Genomic DNA, 18405 nt, shown 5'->3' on the forward strand with positions numbered 1-18405 from the left:
ACCGCCATTCGCCATGAAAATGTAAGTTGTTTTAACTCGGCAATACATAATCTAATCTGCTCCATATTTCTCATATGGCATGACATACTGACGCTGAAGAGATCCATATAATAAGTTTGAATTCAAGTCATAGCGCCACCTAGTGGCACATTTTTAAACTTTCCCTCACGTTTTGGGGAGTTGTAAAACAGCGAACTCCAGCGTAAACCCGATTCATTCCAAAGTCGGGTAGTGTGATCTTGAGACCTTAGTAGTCAAAAGTTATAAAAGGATTTAAAAAATATAAAACTTAGTGCATAGGCCGCAACAGCAAAGAACACCATTCGCCATGAAAATTGAAGTTTTTTTAACTTGGCCATGCTTTATGTAATCTGCTCCATATGTCTCATATGTCATGACATACTGCCCCTGAAGACATCTGTATGATAATTTTGCATTCTAGTCATAGCACCACCTAGTGGCAACAGTAGGTTACATGTTTTCTACTTTTATACCTTGATAATGCTTCACTGTGAAGATTGTATGGACTCGTTGAAGGGTGGCGAGTTGGAGCATCGGCGAAGTTTGATCTGCGAAGTCTGATCCTTCGCCGTGACCGAATAAACCAATGTAACATGCTCGAAACATAACTAAACTTAGCACACACATTTAAAGTCAAAGATGTAGTTACCTGATACGATTTTAATGCTTCAGAATGGCAATATGGCTCGATAGCGCCCCCTACAAACATTAATTTAAGCAGCCCCAGCGCTACGCTTCACCTACATTAATGAAACTTGGTAGGCATATGTAAAACATGTAAACTGAAAAGAAAGTCTCTTGGAACCATGCTCTAAACGGTACCGGAAGTCAGTTTGTGTGATTTTTCCAGTAATTCTTGTGTATTTCAAGCCACTATATGTTACTGAACTCCTGATGAAGGGAATTGATCAGATCCCATTCAAATGTATTATGTTGATGCATGTTGTCTCGGGCCATACAGTGGATACAGCAAGTGGTGGGATGTTTGCAGTATAGTATAATTTCCAGCATCGCTCCATGCAGGAAAAAACGACTAACTCACAGACGCTTACTCCGACGGTCGCAGACATTCCCAGGCCGCTTGAGCCGGCGTCCGGCCAGTACCCCCGACTTGGAGGAGGAACGAGGACCCGCACATCGCTGCTTGCAGATTTAATTTTTATATACACTTTTAAGGTTCCGCTTTAAATAAAGTTCAAATATTGGGGAATTATGAACATTATTTCTTGTTACCTAACTTTGTCTTTAGTTTTCTCAAAGACTGTACAGTAAAACCTCATGGAAATAACCATGGATATAGCAGAGGTCCTCATGAACAACAAACCAGTGGAAATAGAATATAACCTTTTAAAGATATGCTTTAATAACAGTTCAAATATTGGGAAATTAAGAATATCATCTTTTAATTTGAGCCAACTTTGCCTTTAATTTCGATAACAATTGTACAGTAAAATCTCAAAAGAATAGAAATATAACCTTTTAAGGATCTGCTTTAGTAACAGTTGTAATATTGTGAAATTATGACTAAAATTGGATTTGAGCTGACTTTCAATTAACTTGATATGTTCTTATAATATTCTTTCATATAATGTCCAAAATAATGTTGTTTTTGATTTGTTATATCAAATTGGAGAAATTATTGCTGAGAAATGGGTCTCTCGTCTTGCTTTTTGGGCCGTACAAGCCCTCGTACCGTAACACCATGAATAGAGGTAGGCCTACATTACATTTGAAGCGACGGCTCACATGACAGAGTATCCGCTAATGCCGGCTCACATGACAGCAGTCTTTAACGCTCAAAGAAATATGTCCGCTTAACCATACACAGCTAGCCGACAGGCACTCCTCCTGGCATCATGGGGGCGCTGTACGGAAAGAACAGCTAGAAAATGTCCGCTATGGTGGTTTGCCGGAGAACTTCCGGTCCTGCTGTGCACGTTTTCCTTCCGTTGGTTTTGCGAAGCTGCAAACATCTGAGCAACTGTGTCGGCTTTAAGTAATTAAAGACAAAATGAGCAAAGCGCATCCACCGGAGTTGAAGAAGTAAGTTGTCGAGCTGTTTTAAATGAAGCGGTGCTGTGTACTTTGATACTGCTTTGTTTAGTAGAAAACACAGTCGCGCCATTGTTCTTATCGGAAACGCGCTCACGTTAGCTCGTCTCTGTAAAGCTCTAACGTTGTGGTTTCCTCTCTAGGTTCATGGACAAGAAGCTGTCACGTGAGTAAAGCTCAGCCGGTGTACAGGCCTTAATTACAAATTATTCACTTAAGATTATAGTTTTCTACTTGTTCAGCCCAACGGGGGTTAACCCGGTTTGAACTGGATCAGGGAATATCAGCGTATGAACAGTCATGAAACCGACCACGCAGGATAATTAAGTGGCTTCTTTTGTCCTTTTTAGTGAAGCTGAATGGAGGCAGACACGTGCAGGGCATCCTGCGTGGGTTCGACCCCTTCATGAACCTGGTGGTGGACGACTCTCTGGAGATGGGCCCAGGAGGACAGCAGAACACCATTGGCATGGTGGTCGGTACCTTTTTAAACGATTGTCTACAACTCCCATGGTGAACAGGGCTGTGTCCAAAATCGCACACCCGATTACAATAATGTACTAACCGCTTCCATTTAATTTGGTTGTCCACATTCTAAGCTGACCACCACAAGGACCTTTACAGTATATGTCACTAGAGGGAACCATTTGCTGTCTGTTAGTTAAGGACTGTTTGGGTCCTGATGACAAGCTTTAGTTGTACTTGCAGATTTGATGCAAACTAACTGAAAACATAAATAGTTAGTGCAACGAGCCCCGGGAGGGCTTTAAATAAAAGGGCATCGGTTCCTTCAGGTGAAACAGAAGATCTAAAAAAAAGGAGGCTGAAACGCCTCCAATGTGAACGTTAACAATGAGCCAGCATGCACACAGTCAGGCCTGGTGATACCAGGTTAGGGGAGCTCTGTTCTCTGTGACTTGTAAAGGTGATCTAAATGTAACGGTGAAACTGGAGGAAGTCATCAGTTTGTGTGTTAATAAGTCTGTGTGGTCTCCTTTCTCATAGGTGATCAGGGGAAACAGCATCATCATGTTGGAGGCCTTGGAGAGAGTATGAGAGCAGAGCATGATCCACACCTTTTTACTTCCTGTTATCCTTTCACTACTTGGTTTGGAAAGGGAGCCTTTACTGTCTCTGAGTTGTAACATGTCTATCTGATCAATGTCAGCGATGTTTTCTTTGGACATATTTTGAATTGCATAATCTTGTGAATAAATCACTTTCTTTGTATTTTGTGTACAGTGTATTACTAACGTATGACGGGTTACTGTCTGACGTCTGAGTATGTTCTGTACATGTTTCTGGAGCACATGGCTTTGTTTCAGAATAAATATCAGAGTTGAGTGTTATGAAATAAATCATAGGTCATAAATAATGGATAACCCTACAACTATGTATTTATGAGATGCATAAAGGCAGTACTGCATTGCATACTACTTAGATTGATTAGTTTAAATGTGATGATACACTTTTCAACTGTCAAAACAAATGCCGAACCATTTCTACAGTGTACTCATACAGTTACCTCAGGTTGCATTGCGAGATATTACATACCAATAACCAGGACTTCTTCAGAGCAGTATTTGATGCATCAATGTGATGTATTTAGTTTTCTGGTTTGCAAACATGCCCATCTTGCCATTCTATGAATCTGTTCTTCAGAAAAGTTACCATTGTAAAATCCCATAAACATTAAGGATGTTTTCCATATCCCCAATCCTTCATATTACATTCACTATTCTCTCTGATTTGAGTCTCTAGTTTCATAAATAACAACGTAACATTTAAAAAAGCAGGCACATCTTGTCTCAAAAAGATGCAGAAAAGCTGGTTCACGCGTTTGTTACTTCTAGACTAGATTACTGCAACTCCTTATCAGGCTGCTCTAATAAATCTCTTAAATCCCTCCAGTTAATCCAGAATGTATTAACATAAACTAAGAAAAGAGATCACATTACTCCTGTATTAGCTGCTCTTCACTGGCTCCCTGTAAAATCAAGAATCACATCTTCTCACCTACAAAGCCTTGATTGGTGATGCACCATCATATCTTAAGGAGCTTGTAGTACCATATTGCCCCACTAGAGAGCTGCGCTCACTAAATGCGGGGCTACTCGTGGTTCCTAGAGTCCAACAAATTAGGATGCGAGCCAGAGCCTTCAGTTATCAAACTTCTCTTTTATGGAACCAGCTTCCACTTTCAGTCCGGGAGGCAGACACAGTCACCTCATTTAAGAATAGACTTAAGACTTTCCCCTAGATATGCTGCTATAGGCTTATAGGCTGCTGGGGGATGTTTTAGGATACACTGAGCACCTATCTCCTCTTCTCTCTCTCCTTATGGTTAAATGTACATCTCTCCATTGCACCTTTAACTCCCCGGAGTCTTTGTGACTTCACGTCTCATAGGGTCCATTGGACCTGGCTGTGTCTGATGCCTTCTGCCTGGTGAGCCGGCCTCCTGCCATGGCCCCTGCTGATGTAATGTGTTTATGTAACTCTGTAATGCTGTTCATTCTGTACACATGACATCTATTGCATCTGTTCATCTGGGGAGAGGGATCCTCTTCTGTTGCTCTCCTGAAGGTTTCTTCCCTTTTTTTCCCTGTGAAAGGTTATCTTTGGGGAGTTTTTCCTGAGCCGATGTGAGGTCCTGGGACAGGGATGTTGTATGTGTACAGATTGTAAAGCCCTCTGAGGCAAATTTGTAATTTGTGATATTGGGCTATACAAAATGAACTGAATTGAATTGAATTGAATTTCAGTCCGGGAGGCAGACAAAGTCACCTCATTTAAGAGTAGACTGAAGACTTCCCTCTTTAATAGTGCTTATAGTTAGGGCTGAATCAAGTTTGCCCTGGTCCAGCCCCTAGATATGCTGCTATAGGCTTGTAGGCTGCTGGGGGATGTTTTAGGATACACTGAGCACCTATCTCCTCTTCTCTCTCTCCTTTACGTCTCTTCATTGCACATTACTAACTCTACTTCTTCCCCGGAGTCGTTGTGCCTTCTCGCCTCATAGGGTCTATTGGACCTGGCTGTTTCTGAAGCTGGACCTGGCTCCCGACTCCTTGCCCCTGCTTCCTGCATCCAGCCCCTGGCCTGGGCCTGACCTCCTTCCCAATGGCCCCCCCAATGGCCTCCTTCCTTCTTTATGCCTCCTGCCTCAAGGGCCTGGTGATATTGGCCCCGCCTCCTAGATAATAATAATATGCCCAAATGAGTGAAAACATATGGAATATATGTGGGTTATAATTAAAAGTAGAGGCATACAAAGAAAATTAAAAGTGATACAATTAATTAAATATGGTAATACACTTCTAAAACCTAGAAATATAATCCATCCATCCATTTTCAATACCGCTTATCCTCATTAGGGTCGCGGGGCGCTGGAGCCTATCCCAGCTGACATAGGGCGAAGGCAGGGGACACCCTGGACAGGCCGCCAGTCCATCGAGGGCACATGTAGGGACATACAACCATTCACTCTCACATTCACACCTATGGGACATTTAGAGATCAATTAACCTGCAGCATGTCTTTGGACTGTGGGAGGAAGCCGGAGAGCCCGGAGAGAACCCACGCTAAAACCTAGAAATATAATATTTTATTTTATTAAATTCACATTTACAAAATGTACAATGACAATGAAACAGAAATTGAAATAGCAAAAGCTCAAACTGAAAGCCCAATATGTAAAGATGAAGCACGTGCTGGCCGTAATGCTCTGGCATGTGTGATCAGTAATCAGTGGAACATATTTTGATGCTTTACTTCCGGGAAATGAACTGAAGCAGGAGCAGTAGAGGGCGCTGTATCTGAAGGACGCACTTCCTCCTCAGGTGGACTTTTATTTTGAAAGGCTAGTGTCGTCATCGCGGACACGAACCTCTACGCTTCGTGTCGTAGCCGTTTGACCGTATGTGGAAAGTAGCAATGTCGGAGGAGGTTGGGAAGGCGCTACAGGCGGTCGTGGAACGGCTGAACCAGGCGGCGGCACGGCGGCCCAAGGTAACCGCAGCCGGGGAGGCTCTGCTCCGGAGCCCCGCGGCCGTCGCTCCGCGCTCGCGCTGCGGCAGCGGGGCTCTTTACGTAAGGCAGCCACACACCTGAACCTGTGGATGGCTCGCGGCAGCTCTTCCGTAACACATGCATGCTTATCGGGGACAACATGTGACTTCCTCTCGCTGCATGCGCGTGGTTGTCACCGGGCTGCCCGTGTACACCACAGCTCTGTGGGACATGTTCTCCAATGCTCCTGTTAGAGGAGCATCAAGGTTGGTATCGAGGTCGAGCATGTGGTAGAACGCACAGCAGCACTCAGATGTGTGTGTGTCAGGATCTCAATGATCCTCATGACGCGGACCAGCTGGTTCCCTCAATGTTTACAGGACCCAGCATCACACACTCTGATCTGGATGCAGAGACATGAGCATGTGCCCTCCTTCCCCAGACACTGCCAGCCGTGCCGCCCCGCCTCGTAGCTGTCAGCAAGACCAAGCCCCCCGAGATGGTCGTGGAGGCCTACAGACAAGGGCAGCGGAACTTTGGAGAGAATTATGTGAGTGTAACATGCTGCTGGTGTGGATCAATCCAAACTTTACAAGAACACAGGAAGGTCTCAGGGGAAGGAAATTGTAGAAACTGACCTGGTCCTTTATGTCCACTCCAGGTCAACGAACTGGTGGACAAAGCTTCAGATCCTCTGGTAGGGCTACATCAGTACAATTGACCTTTTTCTCCACTGTGACAGATTAATACAGCGTTTCTTTTGTCCTCATCAAGATTCTAGACTTGTGTCCAGACATCAAGTGGCACTTCATAGGCCATCTGCAGAAGAACAATGTCAACAAGCTTCTGGGTGAGGTGTCGCCTCCTGTGCTGCTCCAGCTGCATGTGAGGAAGGCCCTGAACTGAGTCTCGTGGTTCTGTTCCCCAGGCGTGCCAAACCTCTTTCTCGTGGAGACGGTCGACTCGGCCAAACTGGCCGACAAGGTCAACAGCTCGTGGCAGCGTGTCAGAGGAGCCGGTGCGCAGAGGTTAAAGGTCATGGTGCAGCTCAACACCAGCGGCGAGCAGAGTGAGCGTCGATCCCTCGGCTTTGAATCTTCCGCTCTGGCCCGGCGAGCCCAAACGTTCACGTCTACCGACCGTGTGTTGCAGGTAAACGCGGGCTTCCGCCGGAGGAGACGGTGAAGACGGTGAAACACATCGTGTCCCAGTGCGCCGCCCTGCACTTCTCAGGACTCATGACCATCGGGCGCTATGGCTACGACCTCTCCCTGGGCCCCAATCCAGACTTCCAGGTACAAGATGGTGTTTCACATTCAAGCTAAACTACACATTAGATCAGTACTGTAGCTTTAACAGATGTGATGGTTCTGATCAGGACTGAAGTGGAAAATTATATTAATATTTTGTGGCCATTTTTTGCCGCTGACATTTTGTCCTCTGAAGGACACCAGAGAAACTTTTCAAAAACCAAAAATCCTTCTAGAAATATGTGCATCTCAAAGTAGATAAATTCACCCCACAAGAACATCAGTATCAGTGTTCCTATTAGGGCTGCTCAATTAATCAAATTTTAATCTCGATCACGATTTTGGCTGCCACGATTAAACGAGCATGATCGTCCGCGATATTGAGGTTTAAAATGCTGCTCTGCCACACATCAAATCAAGCGCTTCCTCAACTAACGGAGAACGAGATGGGAGGTGTCTTGCGCGCGCACCTTGCAGCGGCAGCCTAAAAAAAAAGTTGTGTCTGCAGTCGACTCCGGTTAGTAGAAGAGGAGAGAGACAACAGAACAGAGAGCAGAGGTACCGGGTGTCGTGTGAAAGGTCATCACATGTCAGGAGCAGAAGGCGAGGAGCTAGTCCCTCAATAGGATCATCGTCTGTTGTCTGGAAGGTTTTTGGATTTAGGGCAAGTGATGTTAACCAAGAACAAATCACGTGCACAGAGTGCGTTAGAGTTGTGTCTGCGCTGCATAGCAACACAACTAACGTGTTCAACCACCTGAACAATCACCACAAACCACAGTACGACGAATGCATGAAGGCTAAAGCTAACAGTACCTCACTGGACCTCCGTCCATGTCCAACGTCGACACAGAAAACCATAAACGCGACCCTGCATAGCGCGACAGCGTATCCATCCGCCTCCCAAAGGCAAGCCCTTTATTTTGGGTAAACATTTTAATTATATTTTGCTTTAGGTGAATAAGAACCGTATATGTTTTATTGTGATGCAAAGATGTGTACATTACTGGAACGTGTGAAAGTGAAAGCAGAGTTCTTGTTCATTTAAACGTGAAAGCGCAATAAAAAGATGTTGTCCCTAAAATTATTGCACAATCGTGATCTCAATATTGATCAAAATAATCGTGATTATGATTTTGGCCATAATCGAGCAGCCCTAGTTCCTATGGGCTGATAAAGGTACATTAATTAGGTTGGAGGTCATGGGGGAACGGTGTGTGTGTGTTTTAACATCTCAACACGTCTTAGATGCTGCTGAGCCGGAGGCAGGAGGTGTGTGACGGCCTGGAGCTGCCTCTGGAGGAGGTGGAGCTCAGCATGGGTATGTCCACGGACTTTGAACACGCGGTGAGTATCTGCATTTATGAACTCTAGTTCAGCACAAATATGGAAGACATGATGAAATGGTTTGATTCTGTAGCTGAGGAGTCTTCATCATTGCACAGCCCTGTGGTCCACAAGTGTTGTTTTTAAATATGCTCTATGGATTGGATCATCGCTTGTGAGTCGGTAAAGTCTACAAGCTAAAGCGAGTGTTTTCGTTTCCCTGGAAACAGACATTTGATAGGCTGGCGTTGGAGAGGATGTGGGCGGAACTCCAACTATGCACAAACAGAAGCATAGTTGTTATAACTAATACATGAAACCACTTGTATAGGGCAAGTTAATATTGACTAATAGATTTGTGACTCACTTGCCCAACTGGGCAAATGCATCAAATAAACATGAATATAGATTCAGCTAAGTTGTGTACATGATCAATGACACATGAGCCCTCTCTCCTCGCCTCCTCCGCTCCTGGATCTAAGAGGCAAGGAAAGGAATCGAGGAGACACAAAATAAGACTGATGTGTTAACGGAAGCTTTTCCCTGCACCTCCGTTCCGGTCCTCCATGTATTGAAGATCGAGGTGGGCGCCACCAACGTGCGAGTGGGCAGCGTCATCTTCGGCAACAGGGAGTACCCCAACAGCGCCGCCAACACTCCGAACCCCAGCCCGGCCCCCAGCCCCGAGAAGACCAGCAAGAAGGTGTCCGAGGAGGCCGCCACCAAGATGCAGCACCTCACTGTGTCTGAACACTAAGAAGAAATAACCTTCATGGGAAAACAAAAAAAACAACCGTCTTCACACGCAAACTGAATAGAGCAGTGAAGCAGATCATCTCCACAGAGCCGCATGGAGCTAGGAGTGCACGAGTGTTGCATCATTTGAAAGTGACGCCCTAATCCTCTTCACTTGTTGTGCCCTTCTTGCTCTTTTAAGCATTAACAAGTGGCATTCAGTACCTTTTTTAAAGTAGTGTGTTACTAACCTTTAGTGCTCTGACTTCCTCCCCGCGGAGCTCTCTCTCCTACAAGATAGATGTACAACCACTGAAAACAGGGTGACGTGGGAACGACTTCACAGGAGTTCCCGATATATCTGTTGTGCTGACGTGACATTTTCTACCTTTCCAACCCCGACGTGTTGAAATGTGCTCGGTTGTGTACAGTGTCCCAGATGTTGTACAGATGAAACTGAAGACTTGATTTAATAAACCATTTATCCCTTTTATAATGACATAGTATTGTGTGTTTGAAATGGTTTCTTATGTTGTGTCCGATCTCTATTCTTGATATTAACGAGAGAAAAGGGTTTTGAGACGAGGGGGAGTGAATCCATGCAGAGTGAGCTTTGGTGCTCTAGCTGCAGTGGCGTGGCACTGATTCAGTTCACTTTGTTGTGTTCAGCCCAAAATCACACATTAGCCTCAGAGGACGTCCCGGACCTTTGGGCTGGGCAGAAGTCATGTGTACCAGACTGTCTTCAACCATGTCTCAAGGTCGGTGCTTTTAATGTCCGTGATGTATAAAGAGAGTGACTGAGGCCAAAGCCAAGCAATAATTCTGTTGAAAGGTGTAGTTCTTGTAATGGGCACAAATGACAGTTTGGCCAAAATGTCTTTATTAAGCACATGGAGGTGACATCTGGACCACAATGAAAATACCAGTCTAAGAGTAACTTGAACTATTTGAAAAAAATATTTAATGCCTGAAAAAAAAAAAAACACTCACGATATTCCCTTTAAATGACTCATGAATCTGAATTAGCAGAATTTTAAAAGTATCAAAATTGATAAGTGGAACCCCAAATAGCTCACGATAATGACGGTACACTTGTTTAAGCTCCGCAATAAATACGTGTTTGAGGAAACGAATCTTGGTGACAACTGGAAAAACAAACGCATTTAATCTTTAAAAGGCATTAGAAAACAGTCAATACACTTATTTACAACATACAGTAGAATGCTGTTATTAAGAGGCATCACAAACCCGATGTACAGCACACAGAACTCTATATACAGTCACAAGAAAGATGGAAACACCTCATTCTGTAAGGAGAGAGATGTCAACCATTATAACTTCTCTGAGCATTTATCAAACAGGAAGTATTTATTATGTGCATTAACTATTCATTAAAGAAGTATGTACTTAAATCTTCTTCAGCCAGTAAGCCCATTCCATGAGCGGCACAAAGCTCTGGAAGTGGACCTTCAGTTCAGAACTCTGAACTGAAGAATGAACCTGAAGCTCAACACGTCTTCATGGGATTAGAATTCATTTATAATCACTTAATACATGTTTCATTACAGTACAGCTTTGTCATACTGTGTTGAGTAATTCATCAGCTACAACTGAATCATGGGAGGTTATAATGGTTCACAAATACATTAATTAACACTTTAAAATGTCTTCAACGCTGCTCACAACTGTATTACTGTGTGTAATAAACCCTTTAAGAAGGGTCTATATCATGCATGCTAAATACAAGCGTTACATAAAGTATAGGGTTAGAGAACCTGGGAATAGATTGGATCAACGGACCGCACGTATTCATTAAAAGGTGAGAAACCAAATAGACGGCTGGTTTAAAGAGGACTTGGCTTCTTTAAGATCTGGAGGGGGGCACAATCTAGATTTGACTTTGTTTAACTTCTTGTCATTCTCTCTGAGTGGTCAGCTGAACTTTCACTCTGTGAACTCCAATTATGAAAAATTCCTACTATACCTACATGTGTTATATAACATTTAAAATAATTTGGCATCTTTTTAGGTGGCAAGAGTGAAGATGAGACAGTTGGAGAACAATTCTATAAAGAAAAATAGGCTCTACAGGATGACATTTTTCCCAAATGATGTTTAGTCATTCTATTATCTGAAAATGCTTGAAAAATAGTGCATATAGCTACCGTGAATGGGAAAAATGTGTGTGTGTGTGTGTGTGTGTGTGTGTGTGTGTGTGTGTGTGTATGTGTTTGTGTGTGTGTGTGTGTGTGTGTGTCTGCCCTTTCAGTGTTTCTGTGTACTGTTTTTGTTGTAATATAAATAAGGAAAATAAAATCTATCAATACAAAATAAAAAAGGCCTGTTAATAAAACTACGTGCAACAATTTGACCTCCATAGAGGCATGTATCAATAAAGCAATTATCCTCATTCCTACATATCATTCACTCCTGTCTACAAACATCTCAGTTCACTAATGTCTGCTTCTTCTTGAGCTGAGGACAGAACACGCGACATGTCCAGCGTTGTCAGGGCAACGAACACAACGAAACAGCAGCCATAATATAGCCTGAACCCCGTGTGAGGTCACACAGACTCAGGTGACATGTGCCTGTGTGGATTGGCTCTAGTGGCTGATGTCAGGAGTGCGTCTCCTACCAGGCGTCTCTACGTTGTGGGTGGGAGGAGGCGTCTCTCCATTCTGGTCCGCCAATGACGGCGACTCGCGTTGACGCCGCGCCCCGACGCGGCCGCCGCTCACACGGACGTTACACCAGTTTCTTGGCCTCAAAGAAGCTTTTGAGGTGCTTCATCTGCCAAATGCCGGTGACGAGGAGGATGAGCGTCTGAGCGATGGACCACCAGAGCACACGCTGGTTGGTGCTCTCACTCGTCGTGCGGAAGCGCTCCTCTCGATACTGCAGGAGACACCAATGATCAGCCTCACACAAAGATGGCTGCCTCTTCCAGATAGACTGAGCTAAATAATTCCTAAACCAAGAGAGTCTCTTGTATCTTTACAGTGACAAAGGTTTCTCCTCATTGTGATGATGATATATTTGCAATATTGCTCTGTTAAAATCAGACAAGTTTATCTCAAAGGAGGAGAATTTGGATCTTTTCTGCTGAGTCATCATGAGTACCATTAGGACTAAAAAGCAGCTCCCTCTTTTATGGCCTACTTACTCGGTCCTGACGTTCCTTCATTTAATTTGGGTAAACAAGCATCATCAGTTTTCAATCTGGATTTCCTCCCTTTAAAGCTTGTTTTGTTGAACTCTGCTTAACTAATTTTAGTTTAAATGACTAATCCTAGTTTAAATGACTAATCCTAGTTTAAATGACCCTGGTTGGTGTGCTGGTGTTTCTTTTACTGACCCTCTGGTAGTTCTGCTCCTTCTGGATCTGCTCCACTTGGTCCAGCAGCTGTCGGACTCGCAGCTGCAGCTCCGTGAGTTTGTCCTTCGCAGCGATTTCAGGGTAGTTGTTTGTGTGTTCTCCGACCTGAATATCCAGATGCACTTTCTGCGACATGAATGGAAATCAACAGGAACAGAAATTACAAATAAGGTGTTTCATAAAAACAGTTGGGATCTGCACTGGTGGTCCATGAACATCATTGTTGGTATTGTCCCGAGTATTCAGCCTCCTCTGGAGATAATGGGATGTTTAACGTCAAGGATGCTGGCTATTATTATTCATGTTTCCTTTCACTTCCTGTATTTTTGGAGATATGCCAAAAGGTTAGTACAACAGTAATAAATGCCTCCGTAAGACCTTTTTCACTGCAGGTTACCAAATAGTGGCTTCAGAACCAGAACTGACTACTTATGGATCCGTCTGATGACCCATTCTAGACCTTGTGCTCTTGGTTGATTCCTTTCTCCTCACTTTAAAATGCAGGAGAAGTTCACAGGGCAAAAACGATAGTATGTGCACTATTACTGTTATGGGTGTTTCTTTCATTCTATTTAACAGGTGTTTATCGCTTTGCCTGACCAAATTCCAAACCATAGCCCCATACTTTATATCTTCAACTGCATTTATTATTACCATTCTTGCATTTTTGTACACATAATCATAGATCCCACTTTCAGCGTTATTTGCATTGTTGTTATTTTACATATTGTTAGGTTGTAGTGGATTTTATATATATTTGCACATGTAGATAAGAGAAGTTTATGTTTTAAATTAATACATAAAGGAAGATATGATAATTAATTTGGGATATTATGAGGAATATTCTGGAGGAATGTATTGTGAAACATAAGAGAGGATCACTGTTTTATTATTCTGTTTTAATGACAAATGTAATGATTAACTGTATGATGCATGAGAATGAATGAATGTTTTATTGTTTAGACAATAGTTAAAATGGATGCCGATTGAAACCTAATGTGTTGCTTTTATTCGGAAGGCAGGATAATAGGGTTTTATTGTGAAGGGGAACTTCCTGTCCTTGACCGGAAGAGTGAGCTTTGACCTCGCCTGTTTACTAATTGGTGTAGCGAACAGAATGGCGGCATCCTTTGAACTGACCAATGGAACTAACCTTTAGGTGTGAATTCATTTGCATGACCATACTAACGACCGAGCATTTGTTCTGGGGACATGGTTCTACTGGTCTGGAGACTCGAGACAGCCCCGGTCTGTGGCTCCCTGGGAGCTGCACTCCGTCTGTGGAGAGTTCCTCCTTTCTGGCCCCACGATCGTGAACGCTACATGAGTATTATCTTTGCCATTAAATATTGTTAAACTTTAACTCGAATCCTGAATTTCCTGCGGCCACGGGACCCGGAGCTTTGAACACGAATCTTACAATTTGTATATCTTATTTATAATTTATTTGTGATATGCAGCTGGACGGATCATCGGTGCCTCACTCCCCCCCCTCCCTGAAGGAGATATATAACACCCGCAAAGTGACCATGATTGTGAGCGACTCCTGCCACCCCTCAGACGGTCTCTTCAGCCTCCTGCCCTCTGGGAGGAGATACCGGAGCCTCCGGGCTCACACCACCAGACTGTCAAACAGCTTCGTCCACCAGGCTGTCAGGAAGCTGAACTCTCTCCCCACTCCCACTCCTCTTTTAGACACATATGTCGAAATTATGCTGCTAAAACTCCATGTCCGACTGCTGCTACAATACAGATGTAAAGTGTCATAGTTTTTATAGTATCTTAACTTGTATGTTGTCTACATGTTCTTTGTTGTTGTTGTTATCTTTTTTGCACTTTATTATTATTATCACTACTATCACTTTATGTTGGACAAGAGAGAAACATAATTTAAGATCTTTTGTATGTCTGCACAAATGAAAGAAATGACAATAAAGCTGACTTTTTGACTTTTTTTTAGAATAGGGAGCAACTGTAAAAAAAACAATTCCAGCATTTCTGATACTGATATTACATTACATTTCATTTAGCTGACCCTTTTCTAAATGTGACTTACATTCATACACCTGTCTACGGGGAGCAATTCAGGGTTAAGAGTCTTGCTCAAGGACACATGGACGAGGGCAGGCGGAGCCGGAGATCGACCCTCCGATCCTCTGATTGGAAGACAGACCTGCTAACCACTGAGCCCCAGTCGCTGATATTTATTAACTGTGTCCTTGCTGGAGGGAAGGAAGTTTATCCTAAAGCTTGTCACTGAGTTCATACCCTTGTACACTAAACGAAGGTGGCGTTATGCAGCTGTGAGTGTGACTTCAAACTGAGTTCACCCTCTTCTCAAACCAGATCTTATCTCATCAGCCAGAATAACTTGGAAATACCTGTGTGGGGGTGCATATTTAACAATGCTACTAACTATCTTACTGCTCCATCAAAAAGCAGTGACTATGTTCATACCAGTTTTCCTCCTGCAAACAGAGCTATCTTGGTGGAGTTGGAGTGCAAACAGATCTGATGTTCTCCAGGAGTGTGGGAGGTGAAGGTGAACCGTCCGTCTGACCCATATTGACGAGAGAGGATAATCTGGGAGGGTTGTAAAAGATTGTTTTGTTCAATTCTGTTGATATGTATGTGGGTATGTTTTATGACACCAGCTCCTCTGTCCTTACCTTGGTCTCTGGATCCTTGATCTCCACATGCATCCCAAGGCCAGGCGTGGCTGGGAGAAAGGAACTGGTCTGTTTGTCCCACAGTTGAGTCCTGTACTTTCCTGTCAGACAGGCAAAGCAACATATGTATATATATATATATATATACACACACACACACACACACACACATACACATATATATATATATATATATATATATATATATATATATATATATATATATATATATATATATATACATACATCTCTCATAATGAGATATTATCTCATCATAAGGCATTGTATCTCACAATGATGACATCGCATCTCACAAAGATCATCATGAGATACTAAGTCATTATTTTGAGAGTTTCTCATCATTATAATTTTTTTTTTTTCATCACAGTGGGAAATGGGCTTCCATGTGGATGCCCCTATGGTTGATGAACACCTGAGAAACAGTCTGAGTCCGCCACAGATTAACTACATAAACTAGTGCGGTGGGGCAACTATGACACATTTGCTTGTGAATGTGCAAAGGGACCAACAGTTACCCAGCAGCCACAAGCCGACCGGTTGTCTCCTGTTCGGTGCCAGACGCTTACCGATAACCATGGTCTCGTCCGGAATCTCTTCAATGAAGCATTTCTTCTCTGTCTCTCCGATGTGGAAATAGAGCGCGTGACCTGGATGAATCCAAGCTAAGAGGACCAGAACTCCAGCAGCAGGGGCCGAGAGCATCATGGAGCTGCTCTCGCATCAGCAAAAGAAGCTGTGATGCTGCAGCCGGATGACGTCATCCACCACAGCGGAAGAAGGAAGGGGATTTTTTGGATGCCCTGAGTATCGCCTCTCAGGCAGCACTCCCTGTATTCTGGCACAGATCATTTGACTGAACGAGCTCAGGGCAGTGCATGGGGACATTCATAGTTTGAAGATAAGGTCACACGTTTAGGCTACTGCTGGACAAATGTGAGAGTTAAATAGCTAATAAAACCTCAGAAAAGAGTCATTTGTAAATTACACTGTTGGTTATGCATGATTTGTGTCATGAAGATTTAGAGTCGAATGCCACTACATTGATTACACCAAAGTCGTTGTTTGTAGCTAGAACGGAAGTGTTGCCTGCAAGGCCTCGCTCAGGGTAACCAACCCATGAAATATTTCTGAGCTAACAACAGTCGCCTCTGCTTTGACAGATAACCTCACGCACACACACACACAGTGACAGGATAACGTTACAGAACGGGGCCAAATGACTTCCGGAAGACACGCAGTTCGTTGATACGGGTCGTTGTTTGTGTCAACACGCGCCTCGGAGACCCGATACTGGTGCTGCATGACCCGAGGGGCTCACGAGCTAACGTTCCAGCGCGAGCTCTCGATCTAGCATCGGCCAGCCAGCTAACGGGCTAGGTTAGCTCACCGGATAGCTCACCGGACAGCTCACCGGATAGCACGTTGGATCTGGTGACAGCCTGCTCGCCTGTAATTTCGGACGACCCCAGTGAGAAAGAGGAGCGGGTAAGAGGACTCCACCTGTAGCGTAGTGTGGCTCCTAGGACCCCGTCTTGGTGCGCGGTGGAAAACCACATAGTTGTAAACTTTCAAACATGAGATAAACCCGAGATTATAATAATAACACCCGATGAGTATAACACCAGATGGATTACACTTCTGTTCACATGGTGGCTAAAGAAATATGTTCACGGTATCCTCGTGGTATTGGGAATGACGTCATGTCATTGACACCAGTGAGTCCTGAGACAAGCGGCCTCCTCAGACCTGGATCAGGGTCATGATGCTAGATCAAAGTGAAAGAGAAACCCCAGGCCGCCTCACGGGGATCACTGTGTCAGTAGTGATGGTCAATGCGGTTAGGGTCCACTTCTGTTTCAGTCCCGTTCCAATGATGGTTAGATTATGGTTAGTGTGGCAGAGACTACGGATCAGGGTTAGTTAATGCCAGGTTAAGCTTATCAGTTAGGTTAGGGTTAAGGCTGGGTTAGGATAAAGGTCAATGAAACGTATATCAGCGGTGAAACACAACACAGGCATTGTTATTTATGCAGTGATCTTCCCCAAATAACAGTTTAACCTTTTAAGCCCCCAAGCTATTTTCTAGCCTAGAAAAAAAAGCACTTTCAGGATGATTATCTCTTGGAAAGATGCACAGAAACAGCAAAGCACATCAGAGATCATAGCACAATATGGGACCAGTCTCTCTGCAAAGTTTCACTTTGAAAAAGTAAAGCAGAACAAAGTTAGAGAGGTTTTAGTACAGATTAATTAGGCGAAATGGGCATTTGGGCAATTTAAATTTTCTCATGTACCAAACCATATATTTCACTTTTATATTACTTATGGTGTTCAATACATCCAAATATAGCAGTCTTTGTTGATTAGAAGAAGAAAAATGAATTTTTTTTCAAAAAATAAGCAACATTTGTGACTGTAAGCGCTAAATCGATTCATGTTGCTGTGTTTATTGGCTCATATCTCGGTGATGCTTTGGTACAGAAGGATTTTGAAATGACATTTAGAATCTGTGTGGAGTCCTCTTGCTTTTTGCTATCTGGCTTTTTCTGATAGCACCGAGCTACGGGATTCTAGTTCCGGAAACGTGCTGAGTGGGCTGACTCCTGACAAAATGATGATTATGATATTTTCATAATTCTTTCAGTTGGTGTTTGAGTTGTGTGGAAATGGCTTACTGAGTCTTGTAGCCCGAGTTCTCTTGTTTAATTTGATGTATAACATCAATATATTTGCTCATGTTTATTGTAAGGTTTTACACAGTCTAACTATGATGTGTAAATAGGCGCGTAAATTGGGCGCCATGGGTCTTAAAAGGTTGAGGTGTGTGTGTGTGTGTCTGTCAGTAGGGATGGTGCAGCCCCAACCTGATGGCCCAATGCAGTGGGAGATGTCAGAAGAGAGTGGCGGGACCCTCCGAGTCCCACCAGAACTGGCATCC

At 43.6% G+C, this 18405-nt stretch overlaps 4 protein-coding genes across 7 annotated transcripts in view; 3 read left to right on the top strand and 1 right to left on the bottom strand.

Annotated features, from left to right (window-relative positions):
* Positions 1-1928: 1928 nt before the first annotated feature.
* Positions 1929-3303, top strand: snrpg (small nuclear ribonucleoprotein polypeptide G). Its single transcript, XM_034537288.1, has 4 exons — positions 1929-2064; positions 2217-2239; positions 2424-2548; positions 3079-3303. The coding sequence occupies exons 1-4, from the start codon at positions 2033-2035 to the stop codon at positions 3127-3129; spliced, it is 231 nt and encodes a 76-aa protein (XP_034393179.1). The 5' UTR covers positions 1929-2032; the 3' UTR covers positions 3130-3303.
* A 2623-nt stretch (positions 3304-5926) lies between these two features.
* plpbp (pyridoxal phosphate binding protein) lies at positions 5927-9894 on the top strand. 2 transcript variants are annotated; one of them, XM_034538258.1, is made up of 8 exons: positions 5927-6084; positions 6527-6634; positions 6746-6781; positions 6859-6934; positions 7013-7153; positions 7237-7379; positions 8583-8681; positions 9238-9894. In XM_034538258.1, the coding sequence occupies exons 1-8, from the start codon at positions 5995-5997 to the stop codon at positions 9415-9417; spliced, it is 873 nt and encodes a 290-aa protein (XP_034394149.1). In that variant the 5' UTR covers positions 5927-5994; the 3' UTR covers positions 9418-9894. The 2 variants fall into 2 exon arrangements, with proteins under 2 accessions (XP_034394149.1, XP_034394150.1); XM_034538259.1 differs by lacking the exon at positions 5927-6084 and adding an exon at positions 6159-6350.
* A 643-nt stretch (positions 9895-10537) lies between these two features.
* tmed4 (transmembrane p24 trafficking protein 4) lies at positions 10538-16242 on the bottom strand. Its single transcript, XM_034538271.1, has 5 exons — positions 16034-16242; positions 15447-15547; positions 15235-15360; positions 12757-12903; positions 10538-12296 (listed from the first exon to the last, which is right to left on the bottom strand). Exons 1-5 carry the CDS (start codon positions 16170-16172, stop codon positions 12147-12149), a joined length of 663 nt encoding a protein of 220 aa, XP_034394162.1. The 5' UTR covers positions 16173-16242; the 3' UTR covers positions 10538-12146.
* Positions 16243-16567: 325 nt separating this feature from the next.
* Positions 16568-18405, top strand: part of ikbkg (inhibitor of nuclear factor kappa B kinase regulatory subunit gamma) — an 18249-nt gene continuing 16411 nt past the window's right edge. For 2 of the 3 annotated variants that reach the window (XM_034536173.1, XM_034536175.1), the window contains exons 1-2: positions 16568-16952; positions 18311-18405. The exon at positions 18311-18405 is cut by the window's right edge and continues 46 nt beyond it. In XM_034536173.1, the coding sequence (XP_034392064.1) occupies positions 18316-18405 (90 nt within the window). In that variant the 5' untranslated portion in view covers positions 16568-16952; positions 18311-18315. The remainder of the gene's footprint in view (positions 16953-18310) is intronic. The other variant, XM_034536174.1, reaches the window with a different exon arrangement.

The sequence above is a fragment of the Cyclopterus lumpus genome, chromosome 7 (genome assembly GCF_009769545.1).
Source record: "Cyclopterus lumpus isolate fCycLum1 chromosome 7, fCycLum1.pri, whole genome shotgun sequence".
Taxonomy (NCBI): Eukaryota; Metazoa; Chordata; class Actinopteri; order Perciformes; family Cyclopteridae; genus Cyclopterus; species Cyclopterus lumpus.